The sequence below is a fragment of the Poecilia formosa genome, unplaced genomic scaffold, assembly GCF_000485575.1.
Source record: "Poecilia formosa unplaced genomic scaffold, Poecilia_formosa-5.1.2 Scaffold37, whole genome shotgun sequence".
Lineage (NCBI taxonomy): Eukaryota > Metazoa > Chordata > Actinopteri > Cyprinodontiformes > Poeciliidae > Poecilia > Poecilia formosa.
In genome coordinates this window covers 1,622,060-1,640,812 of record NW_006799976.1, presented here as the reverse complement: position 1 = coordinate 1,640,812, position 18,753 = coordinate 1,622,060, and the positions used below count along the sequence as shown (strand labels likewise).

The window sequence follows — 18,753 nt, the reverse complement described above, 5'->3', positions numbered from 1 at the left end:
ATGTAATCTTCTTGACACGTTATTATAATTAGCACAAAACTTATTCTGACTGTTAAAACATTGCCTTAACAGTCAGGCACTGGAACTAGTGCATTGACTTTCTACAGCACAATCAAGTAACTATGTTGCCTTCAGTTGTTATAAAAATACTGTACGGATCAATTCTGACTACAAAGTCAAAAGAAATTTTAATTGCAATTCAACGCCTTGAAATTGGGCCTCTGTCTCTTTAAGAAACTCTTGCTCTTTCCAACTCTAAACCGTCAGGAAGTCACATTGCTCAACTATTAGCCCTTTAGCAACGTTTTTACCAATGCTGAACTGAGAAATGTAATGAGCTCAGCTCCACCAGGTGTTCTTCACTAATTGCTGCTGGCTAGTTTGAAGGAGCTAAGTGGGGAGTTGCGGGGGATGACTACTCTGTGATGCTTAAGCTCAGAAGCTTGGAAGATGCAACTTTGAGGAGGAGCTTCATCTTGAAAGCGGCGCTGGGTCTGACCAGGTGGTTTGCACAACTGAATGGTTGCCATGGAAAATTCAGACATGGATGAAAGAATCAAAGCAACACCAGGTACGTTTTTGATGCGGGAATAACATTATAACCTGATGTAAAGCTCAGAAAAAGTCAATTTTACATAATACTACCCCTTTAATTAAACAAATGTGCAAAGTGTTTTGAAACTCGAACCTAAGCTTAATAACATTGATCTCTATGGCAACCTCATCAATCTAAAGCTCAAATATCAAACCAGAGTAGGTCAGGTTGGTGAACTCCAGTCACAGATGTTTCTCTGCTCCTTCAGAGCTCACGGCATCCTTCAGATTCAGAAATCCACCTCACAGTTTGTCCTTTTGCAGAGCCAAACTCCTCTTGTTGTTGGAGCTGGTTTGGGTGTGAAAAAAAAAAACACACACACACACTCACACTGCTCCAATCTCTGACCCCGGACACCTGGTCTTTGGTGACAGCCACTGTCATGGCAGTAGCAACAGAGGATACATGCGGCTACCAGAGCAAAGCAGAGCAGAGGTGCTTCAGGTCACACTGAATGTGTAAGCTGAGTAGCAGCAGATATCATACCTGCAGTGTGGCATCGGGTATCTCCTACTATCACGACACAGAAAAACTGCATAGTACTAGCCTCCCCTCTGTGACTTTCCTCTATCATGACCCTGCTGGCTCCCAGAAGTAGGACAACGTTCCGGAGAGAGCATTTCACTTTCCAATCCATCTTACTATCTCCTCTTGTGTGAATTTTGAGTATTTTCACATTTCTCTGGTGAGTCAAAAACGGTTGTGCCACTGACCACTAGGTGGTGCTGCTGTTGCATATGAGAATGAGGGTTTGTGAAGGAGCTGAGGGACAGAGGAGTTTGGCTAATATTAGCAACTATGTTAAAGGGTCTGGGACAAATGTGAATACTTAGTGGAACTGTGTTTTGGAATGAGAACTAACAGGAAAACACTGCAATGTGATAACAGAATATCTCACTGTCTTCAAACGTGTATTTCAAGAACAAATGCAAGATCCAATTTCTTCTCCAATGTAATACGGTCCTCATACATAAAGGACAAAAAGATTATACAACAGCATCATGCCTCTAACATCATGCAGACAAGAAACCCAGTTTTTGTTTTAGTATTTCTGCAAAACTGAGTTGAAGACCATCCTGATTGAATCTACAGAAATTACCAAAAAATCATTAAACCTAACAAGCTAACAATTACTTGCACTTAATTCACGTATTATACTGAGCAAATAAAACATAGCTTGCTCAGCTTACCTAATGTTTTTAAAATCTGTGACTTCAAGGCTTTTAAACCCTGGTTCTCTAACTTCTTACTCTATATAATACACTTCACAAAAGCTGTTGATGTATTTTTTTCCCCTCCAACTATTGAAATCTTTGTTTACACACACTTCTACTCATTTGGCAGAGGTTTCAGATGTAACAGTATATGTAGACAACACAGAGTTGCTGCTGCAGAACATATGTTATTTCTGAATGTTAGCTAATGAATTAAACACACATGATTCACTACACAGGTCACATGATTGCTAATGAGCACACAGTGAGGAGCCATGTGTTCCTCTCCGTGATTCATACAATGATTCATTCTTTCTTTTTTTTCAATATTCTGAATTGTATCATGTTGTTCCCTGCAGAAAGAAGAGCTGCCAGAGATCTTATTATTTTGTTAATTAGAACATCTGCAGTAGTAAAACAATTCCAGCAAAAAAAGCATAATATGATAGTAGTTGGGAGTTTTACTTTGAACATTCATAAGTTAAACAAGAATGCAAATAAATAATCAATTTATTGCGTAAATCTGTCAAATTTAAATTCAGAAATTGTTTAAAACTATTTTTGCAATTTCACTTAATTTGATTTTACATGCTAGTGAGTTTTTCATTCAAGTAGTTAGCTGTACAAGTTCAGATTTCTTGTTGCGGAACTTCTGAAATTGCGTTGTAAAGACGCACAAATCCCATCTTCAAGTTAACATAGCCTATATCCTTGACAGAACACACCCTTAATTAGAAAATTTTAGTGGGAAAGTTGGAACTCGTCGACCAACCTCGACTTCAGTATCCATATTGCTACGTGCAGAAACAATGCAGTGGTTGCTAATATAAATGATAAGCTCTTTTGCTACCTTGTTATGGCGTCGAATTAAGGCCAAAACTCTCCACGCCGGATCAAAATTGTGAACTGTGAAATTGTGGCTAGCCTTAATTTAATCTTAATACTTTTACACAAAACCAAATATCAAACTCCTGCTATTTGCTGTTTATAGTTTTCTCCACCAGAGGGCAACAAAGCGTCGCTGCTAACATTCCAGAAAGAACCTTTCGCCCCGCCCCCTTCTCGCGTGACGTAATTTTCATGAGCCGGAAGAGAGGAAATTGTAGTTGTTCAGAAACCCTGACATGACAAATCAAATCGCACGGTGATTCAACATCTCATTCGCTTACAAAGCAAGCAGGTGAGTGTTTTGTCGGATTAATACCGCGCTGTTCGTGGTGCGGTGTCGGAACTATATTCTCCTCCGTTTCTTTCTGCTAAAACATGCCGTTTTCATTGAACAGTGAAGGAGCCCTGCCCCGTGGCGTTCACTGACATCTGGGCTCATTTACAACACAGCTTCAGGCTGCTCTGCTCATAGACAGGATGTTTACAGATCTAATCAATCATACTGAAACTTTATAGTATGCTTGTTCGTTACTTCCGTGTTAGCTCGTTATACTCTCTGTTGTTCTTCTTCTTTTGGTCATTGCTCAGGCCTTATCCTGTTTTTCTCTTCACATGTAAACAGATTTCTGAAGGAGCTTCTCCCTACACATCAGCAGCAATGGTAGGATACATTTTCGCTCTTTGCTTATTTCAAACTCTATAAATGCACACATTTGAGTGCATAAACTCATTTGAGATCTTTAGGTTTTATTGTATCAGAGGATTTGACTAGATATTTTGAGTCTGTTATCACTGTCTGCTTGGCTAAATGCCATCCATCTATTTCTACTGTCCTGTAACTGATAAGTTGGTAAATGTGTTGTGATCCTGTGTGCAAGTTGTATTGAAACAGATATGAATGTCATGTTATGAAAATTAATAACAAGTGGCTGAATTAGGCTTGTCACAATAAACAGTTAATCAGTTAATCACATGATAAATTAAAAGAAACTCAATAATTTTCATTTGCTTGGTTTATCGTTTTTCTTTTTTTTTCTTTTTTTTTCCCAAAACTTGATTGTTAAAGTTGTTCGTTTTGTTTTTTTGTTTTCACTTTTCCTTTTTTTTAAGATAATTTTGGATATTTCAAATGTCTTCCAGTTAAAGTGTTTAAATGTTATTATAATTTAAAGGTTATTGATCCTTGAGAATATGTTCTTGCATTATTATGCCTTTATTACTATTATATTACTTGAAAATGGTCTCAAAACAACAATATTATTGTTTATAGCAATAAGTTCTGGGACAATTTATCGTCCAGCAAAATTTGTTATCTTGACAGGCCCAGTCTGAATTATTGCAAATAAAGTGAAATAAATTCAGCTACTCAATTCAATTTTACCATCAACAATGTGGAATGGTTGGTCCTCAAAATTAAACATCCTGAGAAAAGAGGATATTCTTAGATTCAGGTAAATTTATTCATATAGCAGAATTTACGACAAATTCCATCCTAAAGCACTTTAACAGATAAATCACATGTGATTACAGAGAACCAGAATAGGTGGAGTTAAGCAACGCTATGAGCCGGTTCTTGTTCTAGATGACCTGCTCACGTCCAGATGTAGATATATATTCAACCATATGGATGTTATAAATTAACAGGGTCGCTTTTACGCTTAAATCACTAATGTAATGTATGTGAAGAGTTCAGAGATTAATAAACCACTTTGGTAGTTTATTTTTTGTTATTGCAGGAATAAAAGCATTGAATGAGCTGAGCAGAGATGTACTTTGAGGCGCTTCTGAACATGTTTTAGCTACTAAAGCAGCCTGGCCTCATAAGGTAAATTTCATTGTCCTGCTTTAGCACGGCCGTGTGAAGGTTAAAACCACAGCCCAGCAGGAGGAGGAGAAAAGGAAGGAGCGGGAGAAGAAGCTGAAGGTCTACGTGGCTGCTCGCGACGCCTGCTTTTCCAAGGTGATTTCAGCAACACCGTTTTAAAACTTTTGTAAAATCATGCGTTTTTGCAGCTTCATCACTCCGTAATAATTTGAAAAATTGGTGATGTACTAACTGGAAAAATATGAGTTTTGTTTTTTTTTTTTTTTAACTTTAACCATCTCCGTTGAGGCAACGTTTGGCTAAATCAAAACTTATTGAATGTGGGATATTATAATGGTTTGTAAACGTATTTAAGCTTCTTAAAATTGTCCTACGGTGCACTATTTTTAGGTGAAAAGGGGATGCATAGTCAGATTTTTGTTTCTTTTCCATCAACAAAAATCTGAAAAGTGTGGCCTGTGTTTGTATTAATCTGGTAGAATAAAAGTGAGAGCAACCAGTTGCTCTCTGAAGTCTTCTAGTTTTTAATCAATCAGTGGTTTTATTAATTTCTGTGCAGGTAAAGCTTTTAAGTGAAGGCCACAAATGTTTGTCAGAGAACATTAGTGAACAAACCGCACTAGCGGTGAGCAATGTGGACTTTTATCGCAATATTCCAATATTGCTTCTCTTTTAGGTAATGGATGGGATCTAGAACCACAAAACACAAATATCCTTCTTGAAAAACGTTCCAACCTAAAATAAACTTCTTCAGGACGCCACATATTTAAAGAAGTGTGAATCATTTCATTACACTGTAAATTTTTCAAATGTACTGATATTTATTGATGGTCTTGTGAAAACGGCAGAGAAAATAGCAAAAACAACATTTTTGATCAAACTGCTGGTTATTTATCGGTAACTGCAATTTATCATGGCAACAATAAATCAAAAGTCTTATCATGATGATAAACGATATGATAAATGCCAATTCGAGGAACACAGCTGGAAGGTTAAGCTTTTTGGTCTGTTTTCAAAACTTTTCCTGTGACTGTAAACTAACACTGCACTTTAGCCTGAACTCACCATCATCATAAAGAAACATGGTGATGGCAGCAGCATGATGTGGGACAACAGGTCCCGTTTCTTCAGACGATGTTTTCAGCTCAATGTAGGGAGATGTTTGAGTAGAAACGTGTTAGACGGCGCTGCAGGGCGGTTCTCCTTCCAGCAGGACAACAACCCTGAACATCCAGTCACAGCTACAAGGGATGGTTTGAAGATTGATGTATCCAGATGTTTTCCATTTATTTGCAGTGTAATCCATGTTTGTATTCTTGTTTCTCCTCCTTCCCTGTCTCCGCTGTGTCAGAGGAAGGATGGTGTTTTTGATGACGAAGCCCTGCAGCTGACTCAGCAGCTCCTCTCTGCAAACCCTGACTTTGCAACCCTCTGGAACTACCGACGAGAGATCCTGACGCACCTGGAAACTGTCAAGTTAGCAATTTTGTTTGTTTTGTTTTTTTTTCTCTTCCTGTTGTTGTGTCTGAAGCCAGCAGGAGAGACGCTGGAGCTAGAATGATGACTCTGTTTCTCCATGTCCACCTCAGAGACGAGGATGAAGCGCAGAAGATTTACGAGGCTGAGTTGTCGTTTCTGGAGTCTTGCCTGAAAGTGAATCCAAAGTCCTACGGCAGCTGGCACCACAGAGGGTGGGTCTCAGCCCGTCTGCCTCGACCCGACTGGGCCAGAGAGCTGAGGCTGTGTGATCGCTGCTTAAGCCTCGACGACCGCAACTGTGAGTCACGAGTGGAAGTTGAATGTTTTTCTGGTTTTCACATAAATATTTTTTCCTTTTCAAATGGAAAATTGTAAAATTAGGGCAGTAATTAGGGCTGAAACGATTAATCGGATTAAAGCGATTAATCGGATAAAGATGATTAATCAGTTTTAAATGATTAATTGGATTAAAATGATTAATCATATTAAAATGGTTAAAACTCTGATTAATCATTATAAATTAATTATTGAAATAATTGTCAACTAATTTAGTAATTGACTAATTGTTAACTGGACTACACAAACGAAAAAAAGAGACATTTTCTGAAAGAACCACACCCTCATAGCAGCAATTAAGCCAAAAAATATATATATTTTACATTCAAGTAAAAAAACAAACAAACATTATTTTCTCCTATTAAACACCTTTTAATATGAGCTTATTGATCTGGCAATCCATAAATAATCACCAGATCATCTCTACACAGCTCTAAGTCAAGCAGAAAGGCCTCAGCTTTTCACATGCTGATGTTAGAAGTGTCTGTGTGGCTGCAGATGCACCCTTTTTTTGTAAATGATCAAAGGAAAGCTGTGTTGTTGCACTTTAGGCAATAAAATGTTTATTTTCTTACTGTAAAAATAAATTGAGTTATTTGTTTGCATCTTTGTGTGTATTTCAAATACCGCATAAAAAAACATCTTCAGTGAAAAATCTGCACAATGTGCTGATCTTTTTATCGGATTAATCGTCAGATAGATTAATCGATAACTAAAATAATCACTAGTTGCAGGCCTAAACGTAGCTCATGTCTAAGTTACACCGGCGCTGCACCGTTCCTGTTTCCCTGACTTCATTTTCTCGCATCCCTCCCAGTCCACTGCTGGGATTACCGCCGGATGGTGGTGAAAATGTCCAGCGTGCCGGTGAAGCAGGAGCTGGAGTTCACTGACCGCCTCATCGGCTCCAACTTCTCCAACTACTCCAGCTGGCACTACCGCAGCACCCTGCTGCCACTGCTCCACCCGGGCTCCCCCGAGCCGCCGCCCTCGCGCTGCGACGGTGACCCGCCTCACTCCTGTTCGCCGCCCTCCCCTCAGACCCACTTCCACCGAGTGTGTGAAGAGCAGCTGCTCAAAGGTGAGACCGCAGCCGGCGATGCAGCGCGGCAGCAGACAGGGGGCAGTCTCGTCCTGATTTAAGCTGCTCTTTGCGTTTCAGAGTATGAGCTGGTTCAGAACGCTTTCTTCACCGACCCAAACGACCAGAGTGCCTGGTTCTATTACCGCTGGCTGCTGGGCAGAGGTATGAGTCTGCACCTTTAAATGGGGTTGAAAAGTAAAGGTGTTGGATTTCCTCACTATTACTGCTGCTGATGAGGCAAAGATTTAACTATGTAACAAATAAGAAACTTTTCTTTTAAGTTTAGAAACTTTCTTTACACAATAATAAAAAAAAAAGATTCTTTCTGTATTTTCTGCATGTACAAAATTCACATTCCAGTGTATTTTATCAGGATTTTACGCCCTAAACCAAGAGAAATTTAGAGCATAGTTATAAAGTGAAAAGAAAACGATGCATGGTTAAAAAAATAGTTTAATCAATAACAGTAAAATAGTTTTATTTGTGCATTAAGTCCTTTGAAAGCTGTTTTCTTCTTACAGTTTTCTTCTGTGTTCTCACGTTTAGATGTTTCAGATCATCAAACACAGCTGAGTAAATACAAATATCAGTTTACAAACGAGGAATCATCTGAAGGAAACAAAAATCTATGCAAATCAACCATAACCACTAAATGAACTGATGAATCAGATTTTTCATTAACCAGGCCTGATTAGAATCAAATATGAATTATGCTGAAAGACCGTCAGGTCAAAACCAGCAAACGTACATTTAGCAACATGGGTGTTGACAGGTTCAAGGAAATTTCCCGTTGCACATATATATAAAAATGTAAGCACACATAAGTATGTAGAGGACAGTTTTTTGTTTCCTTGACCTAAAAATCGATAAACTTCCTAGAAAACGGTTGCAAAGAGCTTGACTACACAAGCCCACCGAAACAAGATGTAAAAGATGTGAAGTGTCTCTAAAACATGTTTTTTTTTTTTGTGCTACTGATTTTTAACCAGTCTTGTTCTTCTTGTTTTATTTTTACCTTTTAAAATGATCAAAGGCTGAAAAACGGTTAAATATTTAACCGTTCAGCTTTTGAAACTGCTCTTTGTCTCGTTTGGCCCAGGGTAGAATTCAGTCCTGATGAGAATTTTAAGACATGACGAATCTTCATGTTTTGTGACGGGGGATCATAACCAGGTTGCAGGTAGAATTTTGAAATGGAAATAAATAAATAAATAAATAATGATAATAAATGAAAATTCCTCCAAAGGCTGCGTCTCCTTCCACAACTCCTTTTGAACTTTGCAAGGGAATCCCACTGAAAATGTTTAATAAGTAAGGTTTACACTAAAAAGCAGACTAATTTTTTTCCCAGTCATTTGTTGATTTAAATTTTTTGTTGGCTGATGAGTTTTATCTTTTTACCAACTAATTAACGGCTTATTTGAGTTTCAATGCAGTTTTCATTAACTTGCCCTCTCTGCATGGTTCTCTTGCCTTTGTTTCTTTGTTTTGTATTTTGGAGCTCAACTTAAAGGGGTAATTTTATGTAAAATCAACTTTTTTGAGATTTGCATAATGTTATAATGTTAATCCCTCATCAAACACACACCTGGAGTGTTGCTTTGATTCTTTCATGCGTGTTCAATAAAGCCTTTAGTCTCCCGTGGCAACCGTTCAGCTGTGCACAACGGCTGGGTGGACCTAGCTCCGCCTTCGGATGCAGTTTCCAAGCCTCTGGGCTTCAGCCTCACAGAGCAGCGCTCCTCTGCAACTCCCCCTCTCCACTCCTTCAGACTAGCCAGCATCAATTAGCAAACATCTGCCAGAATTGCACATATGCTGAGCTCATAACGAGCTACTTCTCAGTGCAACACCAGTAAAAAGGTTAAAGGGTTAATATAGGAGCGATGTTATGATGACTTCCTGCAGGCGGAGTTTCAGACAGAGCAGGAGTTTCTTAAAGAGACAGGAGCCCAGTTTCAAAGTTAAATTTCTTTTAAGTCATATTTGACATACAGAGCATTTTTATAACAACTGAAGGTAACAGTTACTTGATTGTGCTACAAAATGGAACAACACATAATACTGCCCCTTTAACATGGCGTCCTGATTTAGGAATACTTGGAATTGTTGTGATCTTTAGATTTTGATCAGGAGTGGATGGACTTTTGACTCCATCTTGCATGCCTGTGTACATTCCGGTTTGTCTGTGCACGCAAGCAATGCTCGTTGCCGTTTTATGAGTTTGACTCCTGTGTTTATTTATTATCATTTCTTTTGTCTTCCTCCCAGCGGAGCGTGAGGAGATGATAAGCTGTGCGTACGTCAGTCGGGAGCAGGAGAGAGTCGCCGTCGCCTTCTCCAGGCCTGTCAATGTCAGTTTCTCCTTCACTGTTTCTGTGTTTTTGTCGTTTACTGCACTTGTGCTGCGTGTCTCTGTTCTCAAACAAGTCTTGCTTTTTCGTCACAATCCTTAGTTCAAAGATTTATATTTTTATTTATTTATTTATTTTTTTCCCCAGAATCTGGGGATGATTTGTCTTCGTTAAAAAATACTTCATGTTTGTTTGGAAACGGCTGTCTTGAGGTTTTTGAGAGCCTGCTGTGAGATTTGATGAGAGGCGGCTACGTTTTAGGAGTCTGTCTGATAAAGAATAAGTACAGTCCGAAGGGAAATCAGACCAAATGTCTCTTGTTTTTAGGTGACCAAAATGATGTCTGGTTGCTAAATGCCTCAATAAGGAGAAATTACTTCAATTATGCCAGAGATTTATTTATTAATGTCTTCAGAATCAGAAATCTAAACCCATTTCCTCAGTGTTTGGTCGGTGTTGCCTTTGAACTGGGTCAAACCTGTTGGGTTTTGTCCTTCAAGTTTCTAACAATAGTTTGTTGGACTTCTGACCCGTTCCTCCTGATAGAACCGGTAGAACGGAGTCAAGTTCGTAGCTCGCTTTGCTCACAGGAGAGCTTTTTGATGACCACACTTTGTGTTGTTCTTCGTCCTCTTTATAATGACTTTGGCTGCATTCTTATGGTTATTATTCATTTAAAAGACTCGAGCTTTTACTTCCTGGCTCATTTCTTTAGATGTTGCTTCATTAATTCCGATATGTTCTGTCCTCATGATGCCTTCTAGATTATAAAGTGCGCCAGTTTCTCCTGCAGCAAAACGGCCCCACAGCATGATGCTGCCACCACCATGTGTGGCAGTTGGGATGCCATTTCCAGGCTTACAAGCCTCCCCGTTTTCTCTCCAAACGTCACGATGATCGTTATGGAGAAACGGTTCCACTTTGTTTTCATCAGGCCACACGACTCGTCTACAAAAACGAAGATCTTTGCATCTGGCTTTTTTATGTTTCTTTTGAAGTAAAGGCTTCTTCCTTGCCGAGTTGCTTTTTAGTCCATGTCTGTACAGGAAATGTTTCACACTGCCTTACCATTTTACCAAAGTTTCTGGCTTTTAATTCTGGGTTTGATTTACACATTTTGGACCCAAACACGTTCATCTCTGGGACACAGAACCCGTTTCCTTCCTGAGCGGTTTGATGGTGGGACATCTGCATCATGTCCGCACTCGCATATAATTGTTTGAACAGACGAACGCGGCATCTTCGAGCTCCGGTAAATCATTCCCGAGGATCAGCCGGACTTCTGTCTCTCTCCGTATCTCCCTTCCTGATTGGCTGATTTCTTTTGACCTTCCCGTCGTGTCAAACAATAAAGCGGCGTGTTCCAGGTGTGGGTGTGAACACACACCCGCACAGACATGTTAAAGTTAACTTAAAGGTGACCGATAACCTGTCATCATCATCATCATAGTCATCATCCAGGCTTTTCTCATTGTTTAAAGAAACGGTAAACATTCTGTGTGTAAACTTCTGAAACAAGAATGAAACGATTGTGTAATTCTAGCTGACGTAGAAGAAGAAACGGTTGGTTTGATTTAGCTTCAGACAGTGAGGATTATTTTTCTTTCTTTTTTTTAATCTGGTGAATATGAGCTTCAGGTTTCAGCTGTTTGTGTGCTACGCCTTCATTTTGCACCCAGGGTTTATTGGCCTTCTCCTCACCATGCAGGCGCAGTCGGGCAGCCTGCTGCTGGTCCTCGACGGTCAGCCTCAGAGAGTGGAGTGGCGGAGCGTCCACCCACACTTCAAACACAGTCCAGTCTGGGTATCCTTTAACTTACAAACACTTCACTTTAGACGCTGCTAGAACGTAAAAAAAAAACAACAAAAAACACTTTTCACATTCCTCTTCTTCTCTGGCACAATATTCAGATGCTGCACGTCTGTGCAGAAGAAGGGAAATGTCTAACATTTGTTGGCTGTCTTAACTCTACACTACAAAGACTCACTGCTTGTTTTATCCTTTTACAATTTTTTATTTGAACAAAGCAGAAAATTGTCTTATGGTGATTTATTTAAATCAGGAAGTTTTAAAAAAAAAAACCCAATTCCTTTCGCTGTTTGGCCGACCTGCACCCTGCCGCCAAAATGAGACTTTTAAATCTTAAAAAATGGGCTGAGAAAAACCTCACTGGACGATTTTTTTATTATTTTATTTTTGTCTCGATTTATTCATGGGAAATTGTGCTGGCTCTGAGGTTAAATATGCAGCCCATCCTCTCCGGATCCCTTTTTCAATTCTCTCAATAATGATTTTTTTTTTTTTTTTTTACATTTTTCCTCAGACTACAATAAGACTGTAAGGCTCTCCCATTTCCACTCATTCATTGCAGGGATTACTTCTGTTGCATCGCAGCGCTCCGTCTCCATCCGCTTCAGCAGATTGCAAGTCCCGAAACCGAACTCGGTACAAGGGGGTTTTAGAAGCACCTTAAGGAGCTGCATGAGAATGAATACTAATGCTCAAATTGGATTTAATGTTTTATTGAATATGGTAATCAGAGCATTATTTGTGTGTAAAAATAACCGAAAAAGACTCAAAAGAATCCCCCTGAGCCGTGCAGTTCATCGACACCGATGAGGGGGGAAAACATCCAAAATAACATTTTCAACAAATTCATATTTTGTTGCTTTTTCACACTGGGGGAGGGGACAAAAAGCAGAAAAATCCAAACCTTAAATTTTGAATAGTTGCGGGGGGGACAAAACGGGAATAAAGTTTTAAAGTAAATGTGTAACTAAGGCATTTTTTTTCTTTTAAATGTTTTCAGGAACTCCTAATTTGTAATCTTAACTTTTTGTTTTATTGGGGTGTAAATATTGCTGTAACTCCGTTTTCTTCTTCCAAAAGTCTGGGTAAAGACTCAGATTTATCTCGCCGCCACATGCAGAGAGGAGAGCGGTGAAGGAGGTCATAAAAAATTACAATAAAATCGCTAAAGCTCGCTGTTGGAGACCAGCAGCAAAGAGCGATATCTTGGCGGGGTTGCCACGTCTCCATGACAACCTTTAAGACGCCACGATTGTTTAGGGGTGGTGCAACAAAAAAAAACAACATCAATAAAGGACATTTCTGTCCAGCTCCTCTGATTTTCACAACTGGACTTTGTGTGTTTTGCTCATAAAAGAACAAAGATGGAGCTTCTACTGCAGCAACACGCTACGGGTTCAGAAGACTGAAGAGGAATACGTGAAAGGATCTGTGATGCTGTGGGCCTTTTTGTTTTCCAATGACCATGTTGGAGTTCCTGGCCTCACGAACGACCTGAACCGACAGGATCCTTAAAATAAACAAAATAACTAACGGTAGGATTCACCAGAAAACTGAAAAAGCAGCAGGTTATTGATCCAAATTATCACAGAAATGTAGAAGCTCCTAACTCCTATAGAAAGATGGTGGGATGAGCTGAAGAAAGCAGAGCCTTTTCTCCCTCCATGACCCAAACAATGTGAAATGTTGCGGAAAACTAAGCATTGTTCCACTAGCAAAACGTGGTTAAATGAGGTGTTGACAGCGGGGCGCCAGTAAATGTTGCATGAGGGACTCGGGTAAAACAATGGCTTCTTAGAATTCAATTAAATTCAGAAATGTGTTATTGTTCCCAAAGGGAATTTTAAATGTAGCTCATATTAATTCAAGGTTCTTCAAGAGTTTCTGTAGAGGCTGGTGGAGGATGCAGGACGGATCTCCTGTAGCAGTGTGTGTTACAGTGAGTTGGAAGAAGCCTCTGACTGTGTTTCCATTACAAATATACATAAAACTTTGCCGATATTCGTCGAAAAAACACAATTTGGAATTGAGGTGTTTCCATTAAATAAGAAAATGCAGTTAAAATCACCCGTGAAGAAGTTTGGTGGCGCAGTCACGTGCAGCGTCATCATCCTCCTACCACTTCCTGTCGTCGTCTTCATCTTTTTCGCCAGTACCAGTAGTAACTTCCGGTCATTGATCACATACAAAAAAAGCGCTTCCATGGCAGTTTTGCAAAACATCACAGTTTCGATTCAGCCAAAAAATCCCATCATCCTAATGCAAAAACTCCTTTTTTTTTAAACATAAAACAAAAAAGCAAATATATTGTAATTCCAGCTCCAGTCTCATGAACAGTTTGTCCATAGTTTTCTTGATTTATTATTATTTATTTTTGTAAAATCCCTCTTTGCAGCATCATCTCCAGAGGATCCAGTCACCCCCAGAACAGAACCAGCCTTCTTTATTGGGTTGTTTAGTGTTTTTAATGCTCAAAATCCAATTATTTCCCCCATGGTTTTCCAGTCATCACAAACATCATACTACTGCAACAACAAATGGATTACTTTGAGGCTTTTAGCAAATCAAGAGTACCACCAGTTGCATTTTTTTTTCTTACATATTTTTGGCTCTGGGCCCTGCTCCTGCTTTTCACCTCTGGAAACGCGCCATAAGTTGATTATGCTCTCTCACATTCTGCTCTCTCACATTCTGTTTCTAGACAGCTCAGAAATGACACATTTTCATCCAAATCAAATACAGTTTTTTCTTTTCTTTTTTCTTTTTTTTGTTCCCTTTGTGAATTGAATAATTCATGCTTTGACCATACGTGACCTTAGCGCCTGCTCAGATCTGCGACCTTCCTCCAGGAACGATAAGCGACATCGCCAACGAACACAACCTCACTGTGCACTGGACTGAAAAACACACCCACCGGGACTGCGCCCTCTACACAGGTGACGCATATCCCACACTCTGGACTTTTTCCAAATCGTATGTTTATGTACATTTACCATCGTTTCACCGTGAACTTTGTTTATTTTTTAACCTCCAAAGGCCGGAGCGAGAGCTGGTGTCGGGACACGGCTACAGACCTGGAACTGTTCAGGTACGGCTTTTGCATATTTGCAGCAGTAAGATTCAGGCGCGTTTTTGCAAGATGAAAGAACAGATGGCGGTGTCTTGCTCTGTAGGAGTGAACTCTCTGTGGAGAAGACCTCGGTGTTGCAGTCGGAGCTGCAGTCCGTCAACCAGCTACAAGAACTGGAGCCTCTGAATAAATGTAGGTGGAGACGGCAAATTTATACCACAGAGAGCCGGTTCCAACTTGAAAATCAAGTTTATTTTGGGCTTTTGGTGATGTGTTTAAAAAGTTTTTTTCTCCCTGGGTTTAGCTGTGATGTAACGTGCAACTTTAAGTTAATTTTAAAAACTTAGAATTAGCTGCATGATTTTAAATTTGATGCGTATTTTCTCAAATCCACACAGGTTTTGAAGCTCAAATGTCTACACGCGCCTGTACTTTGTCCTATTACAGTTATTGTTGTCTGTAATTAGGAAGTTACAGGTAAATAAAAATGATGTAGTCATAATCAATGTCTTAGCATTTTCAGCTAGAAATTTAGCTACTTATTTGTGTTTAACTTCAAATGTTTTCCCATTAAACGGCGTTAAAATCACACGTGAATAATTGTGTTCACATGAAAAGTCATTTAAAAACATGCCGCCATGATTCTCCAACTACTTCCTGTCGTCTTCTTCGTTGTGGTTTACGGCAGTGGCAACGTCCGCTTGTTGATCATGTGACTCGTGTGATGCGATGATGATGCGAAGAGTTTCTCCTTTGCAGTTTTATATAAAAAAACAAAAAACAAAAAAAGAAAAGGAAAAACAACAACAAAAAAAACAATTTCGACCGCCTCATCATTGTGCCAGAACGATTTATCAAAAAAAAAAAATAGCTGTTTTCAAAATTTGCATGTTTCCATGAAGCAAATTTATTTTTGAAATGTCAAATTGCACAATTTACACGGTCATTGGAAACGTAACTAGTGATAGTGGAACAGCGCAGGATAGTAGGAAGCTCAACTAAAGCAGAGAAGCAGCTGTGTTAGCATAAATGCTAACTCTGCTGTTAGCGGTTATGCTTTTCTTCAAGGTGTCAAAAGGTACAAAAAGTAGTGAAATATATATATATACAGTATTGCTTATAACTTCTTTATTAACATTGTACTTCAATGTAGGCTCAAATTTTCATATCAGTTTATCCCCACAGAAAGCCAACCAGTTCAAATCAACAAATTGTTTGTCGTCTCTTCAACATGCTAAAGGAGATTCATCTACATTTTAGAGGCAGTATTTGAGCCAGTGTGTATATTTTTAAGTAGGTGCGTATTTCATTTCAAACTTGTGTACCCTGAAAATAAAAAAAGAACATTTCAAGTGCATCACTTAGAGACTGCAGCATTCCTCCCAGTAATAAACTCTGACTGAGCTGTTAAAGTTTTCTGCTGCTCGCTTAGCGACCCTCATAGTAACCAGCTAACTAACCTTCCTGCCTCTGAAGGGTGCTTGCTGACCATTATCCTCCTGATGAGGGCACTAGACCCTCTTGGGTATGAGAAGGAGACCCTCGCTCACTTCCAGACACTCAAAGTGAGTACCACACACACACACACACACACGCCGTACGTTCACTAAGTGTATTTGCTCAGATGACTGACTGAGCACGCTCCCCGTCTCTCCTCCAGGAAGTGGACTCCATGCGCTCTGCATATTACAGCGACCTGTGCAGCAAGTTCATGATTGAAAACACCATCCTGAAAATGGAGTACGCCGAAGTGCGAGTCTTCAGTATCTCTGACAGGGTCCGTCCTGAATTCCTGATGAGCAACATCAGAAAAAACAAAAACAAACACTTTCTGCCAAAAAGAGATGCTGAAAAGCAATTTGTGTGTCTTCCAGAACCTGACCACATTATGCCACCTGGACCAGCTGTTATTAGTGACTCACATCAATCTGTCGTCCAATCAGCTGCGGCGGCTGCCTCCTCAGTTTGCGATGTTGCAGTGCTTGGAGGTGAGAACGCCACCAATTCCACTCTTAATTGCCTCCTCCTGCAGTGTCACTGTTTTTTGTTTTTGTTTTTTTTTTCCCTGACTCGCTCCTAGCAGACTGGAGCGGGCGAGGGAGGGGGTGGTGGGGACGCATATCGCCTGTTTACTGCAATCAAACCTCTTGGTCTCAACTCGCAGGTTGTGGAGGCTGATAACAACTCTATAGAGAACCTGGAGGGAGTTTATCACCTTCCCAAACTGGAGGAGGTCTCCTTGAAGAACAACAGTATCCTTAAGCCTGCGGATTAATATTCGGCGCCGCGCCCGCCGGAGACGCGATCCGGCCGCCAATCTTTGTCTGCAGCCGAGCCGCGGGGATCAGATTTGTTCGTCTTCCTCCCATCCGAGCGGTTGTGGCAACTCAAGAATCAGCTCTGAGTGGCCTCAGTGCTACAAAGAAAAAAAAATAAAAAAAATGTGGTCAAGAGAGCGCGAGCTGCTGATGCAGGGTGACGCAGAAGGAGGAGTTCTTCTCGCAGCGGCTGGTGCTGACAGTGTTTGCCAAAAAAAAAAAAAAAATCGCTCTTGTGATTATTCTGTTCAGCCCGACGCATGCATAATTTATCTCACGTGAAACTTCGAGTAATTAAATCCTGCGCGGTGTGTGTGTGTGTGTGTGTGTGTGTGAGATGTGGTGAAAAGGGGGCAGACTGCTTGACATTAGGAAGAGAAGAGACACTTAGCGACACATTACTGCCACAAGGCCCATCCTCTCTCCGTGCTTCGCTTCCTTTTACACACAAGAGAGGAATTAATGAGGTTTGCAGGTCATGACACCCAGGCTGTTTTCTTTTAATTTATTATTATTATTATTATTATTATTATTATTATTCCTTGCAGTGACAGCTCAGCTTTGGAGGGGAAAAGTTTATCCAACACCACGGTGTTGCATTTGACATGCAGATCTTGCTTTTACACCAGTGTTGTCACATCTCTTCTCACTCAACATTACTCAACACCGCAGGGCGAACGGGGCTCCCTTCTGCTTTTTCTTTTATTTTTTTTCTGTGAGGTGTTTTTTTTTTTTTTTTTTTCCCATTTTTCATTAACCCAAAACTCACAGAGATCTCCACGCTGGCAGACCTTCAGCCTCTGGCCTCCTGCCCCAAGCTGAGGCGCCTCGATCTCCGCGGCAACCCCGTCACTCAGACGGCCAACGTGGAGTCGGAGTTGGCCGAGCTGCTGCCCTCCGTCGCGGACCTCCTGCTCTGATCGCCGGCGTCCCGTCGTTCACTCGTCTGTCCATCTTCAGCTATGTTTTGGTAGCAGGCAACCTGCATCTTGTCTCTCTCTCTCTCTCTCTTTCTCTCTCTCTCTTTCTCTCTCTCTCTCTCTGTCCTTCTCTCCCGTCTCTGATTATTTTATTTTGAAGTGTGTCGTGCCTCTTGTTTGTAGGCGGACTGCCAGTCACAGCCAACCCTGAAGCTCTGGCAGCCTGATGGTTCAGAGCGTACATCACACACCTGTCCACCACTTGAACACAAAGTCTACATTTAAATGTTTAAAATGTTTGTGTGTGTGTATGTGTGCGAGGAGGGGTGAATGCACGATAAAACACGTCGCATTTCTCTGTTTGTGTGCTTGTGTGGATGGATGTCCGCTCCCCCTAATGCATGCAGAAACACGGAAGAAAAAATAAGGTGTAAAGTGGCTATGGATTGGCGTGCAGCAGGGGTGTCAAACTCCAGTCCTCCAGGGCCGCTGTCCTACAGTTTTTAGATGTGCCACAGGTACAAAACACTGGAATGAAATGGCTTAATTACTTCCTTCTTGTGTAGATCAGTTCTCCAATGACCTAATAATGACCTGATTATTCTATTCAGGTGTGGTGCAGCAGAGGCACATCTAAAAGTTGCAGGACAGCGGCCCTCCTGTACTGGAGTTTGACACCTGTGGCGTGCAGCAATGCTGGTTTATTGCTTCCCTGAGCTTTGTGCTCAAACAGGTCGACTGCAGCATCTTGTAGTAATCATTATTTTTAAAAAGGTTATCTAAAGACATTAAATGACAATATACTGTTGCACAGTAGATTCAATAAAAACAGCACACATTGTGTCACTGCCTTCCAGCAA

General features: G+C 40.5%; 1 protein-coding gene across 3 annotated transcripts; it reads left to right on the top strand.

The window, feature by feature from the left end:
- Positions 1 to 2,896: 2,896 nt before the first annotated feature.
- Positions 2,897 to 18,753, top strand: rabggta (Rab geranylgeranyltransferase subunit alpha). 3 transcript variants are annotated; one of them, XM_007550646.2, is made up of 17 exons: positions 2,897 to 2,989; positions 3,320 to 3,358; positions 4,547 to 4,657; positions 5,874 to 5,998; positions 6,112 to 6,299; positions 7,155 to 7,418; positions 7,500 to 7,583; positions 9,693 to 9,775; positions 11,484 to 11,579; positions 14,416 to 14,521; positions 14,622 to 14,673; positions 14,759 to 14,847; positions 16,132 to 16,220; positions 16,316 to 16,432; positions 16,530 to 16,643; positions 16,820 to 16,907; positions 17,745 to 18,753. In XM_007550646.2, the coding sequence occupies exons 2-17, from the start codon at positions 3,356 to 3,358 to the stop codon at positions 17,891 to 17,893; spliced, it is 1,758 nt and encodes a 585-aa protein (XP_007550708.1). In that variant the 5' UTR covers positions 2,897 to 2,989; positions 3,320 to 3,355; the 3' UTR covers positions 17,894 to 18,753. The 3 variants fall into 3 exon arrangements, 2 of the variants coding, with proteins under 2 accessions (XP_007550708.1, XP_007550706.1); XR_476092.2 differs by lacking the exon at positions 2,897 to 2,989 and having other exon boundaries at positions 3,078 to 3,358; positions 17,745 to 17,943; positions 18,077 to 18,753; XM_007550644.2 differs by lacking the exon at positions 2,897 to 2,989 and having other exon boundaries at positions 3,078 to 3,358.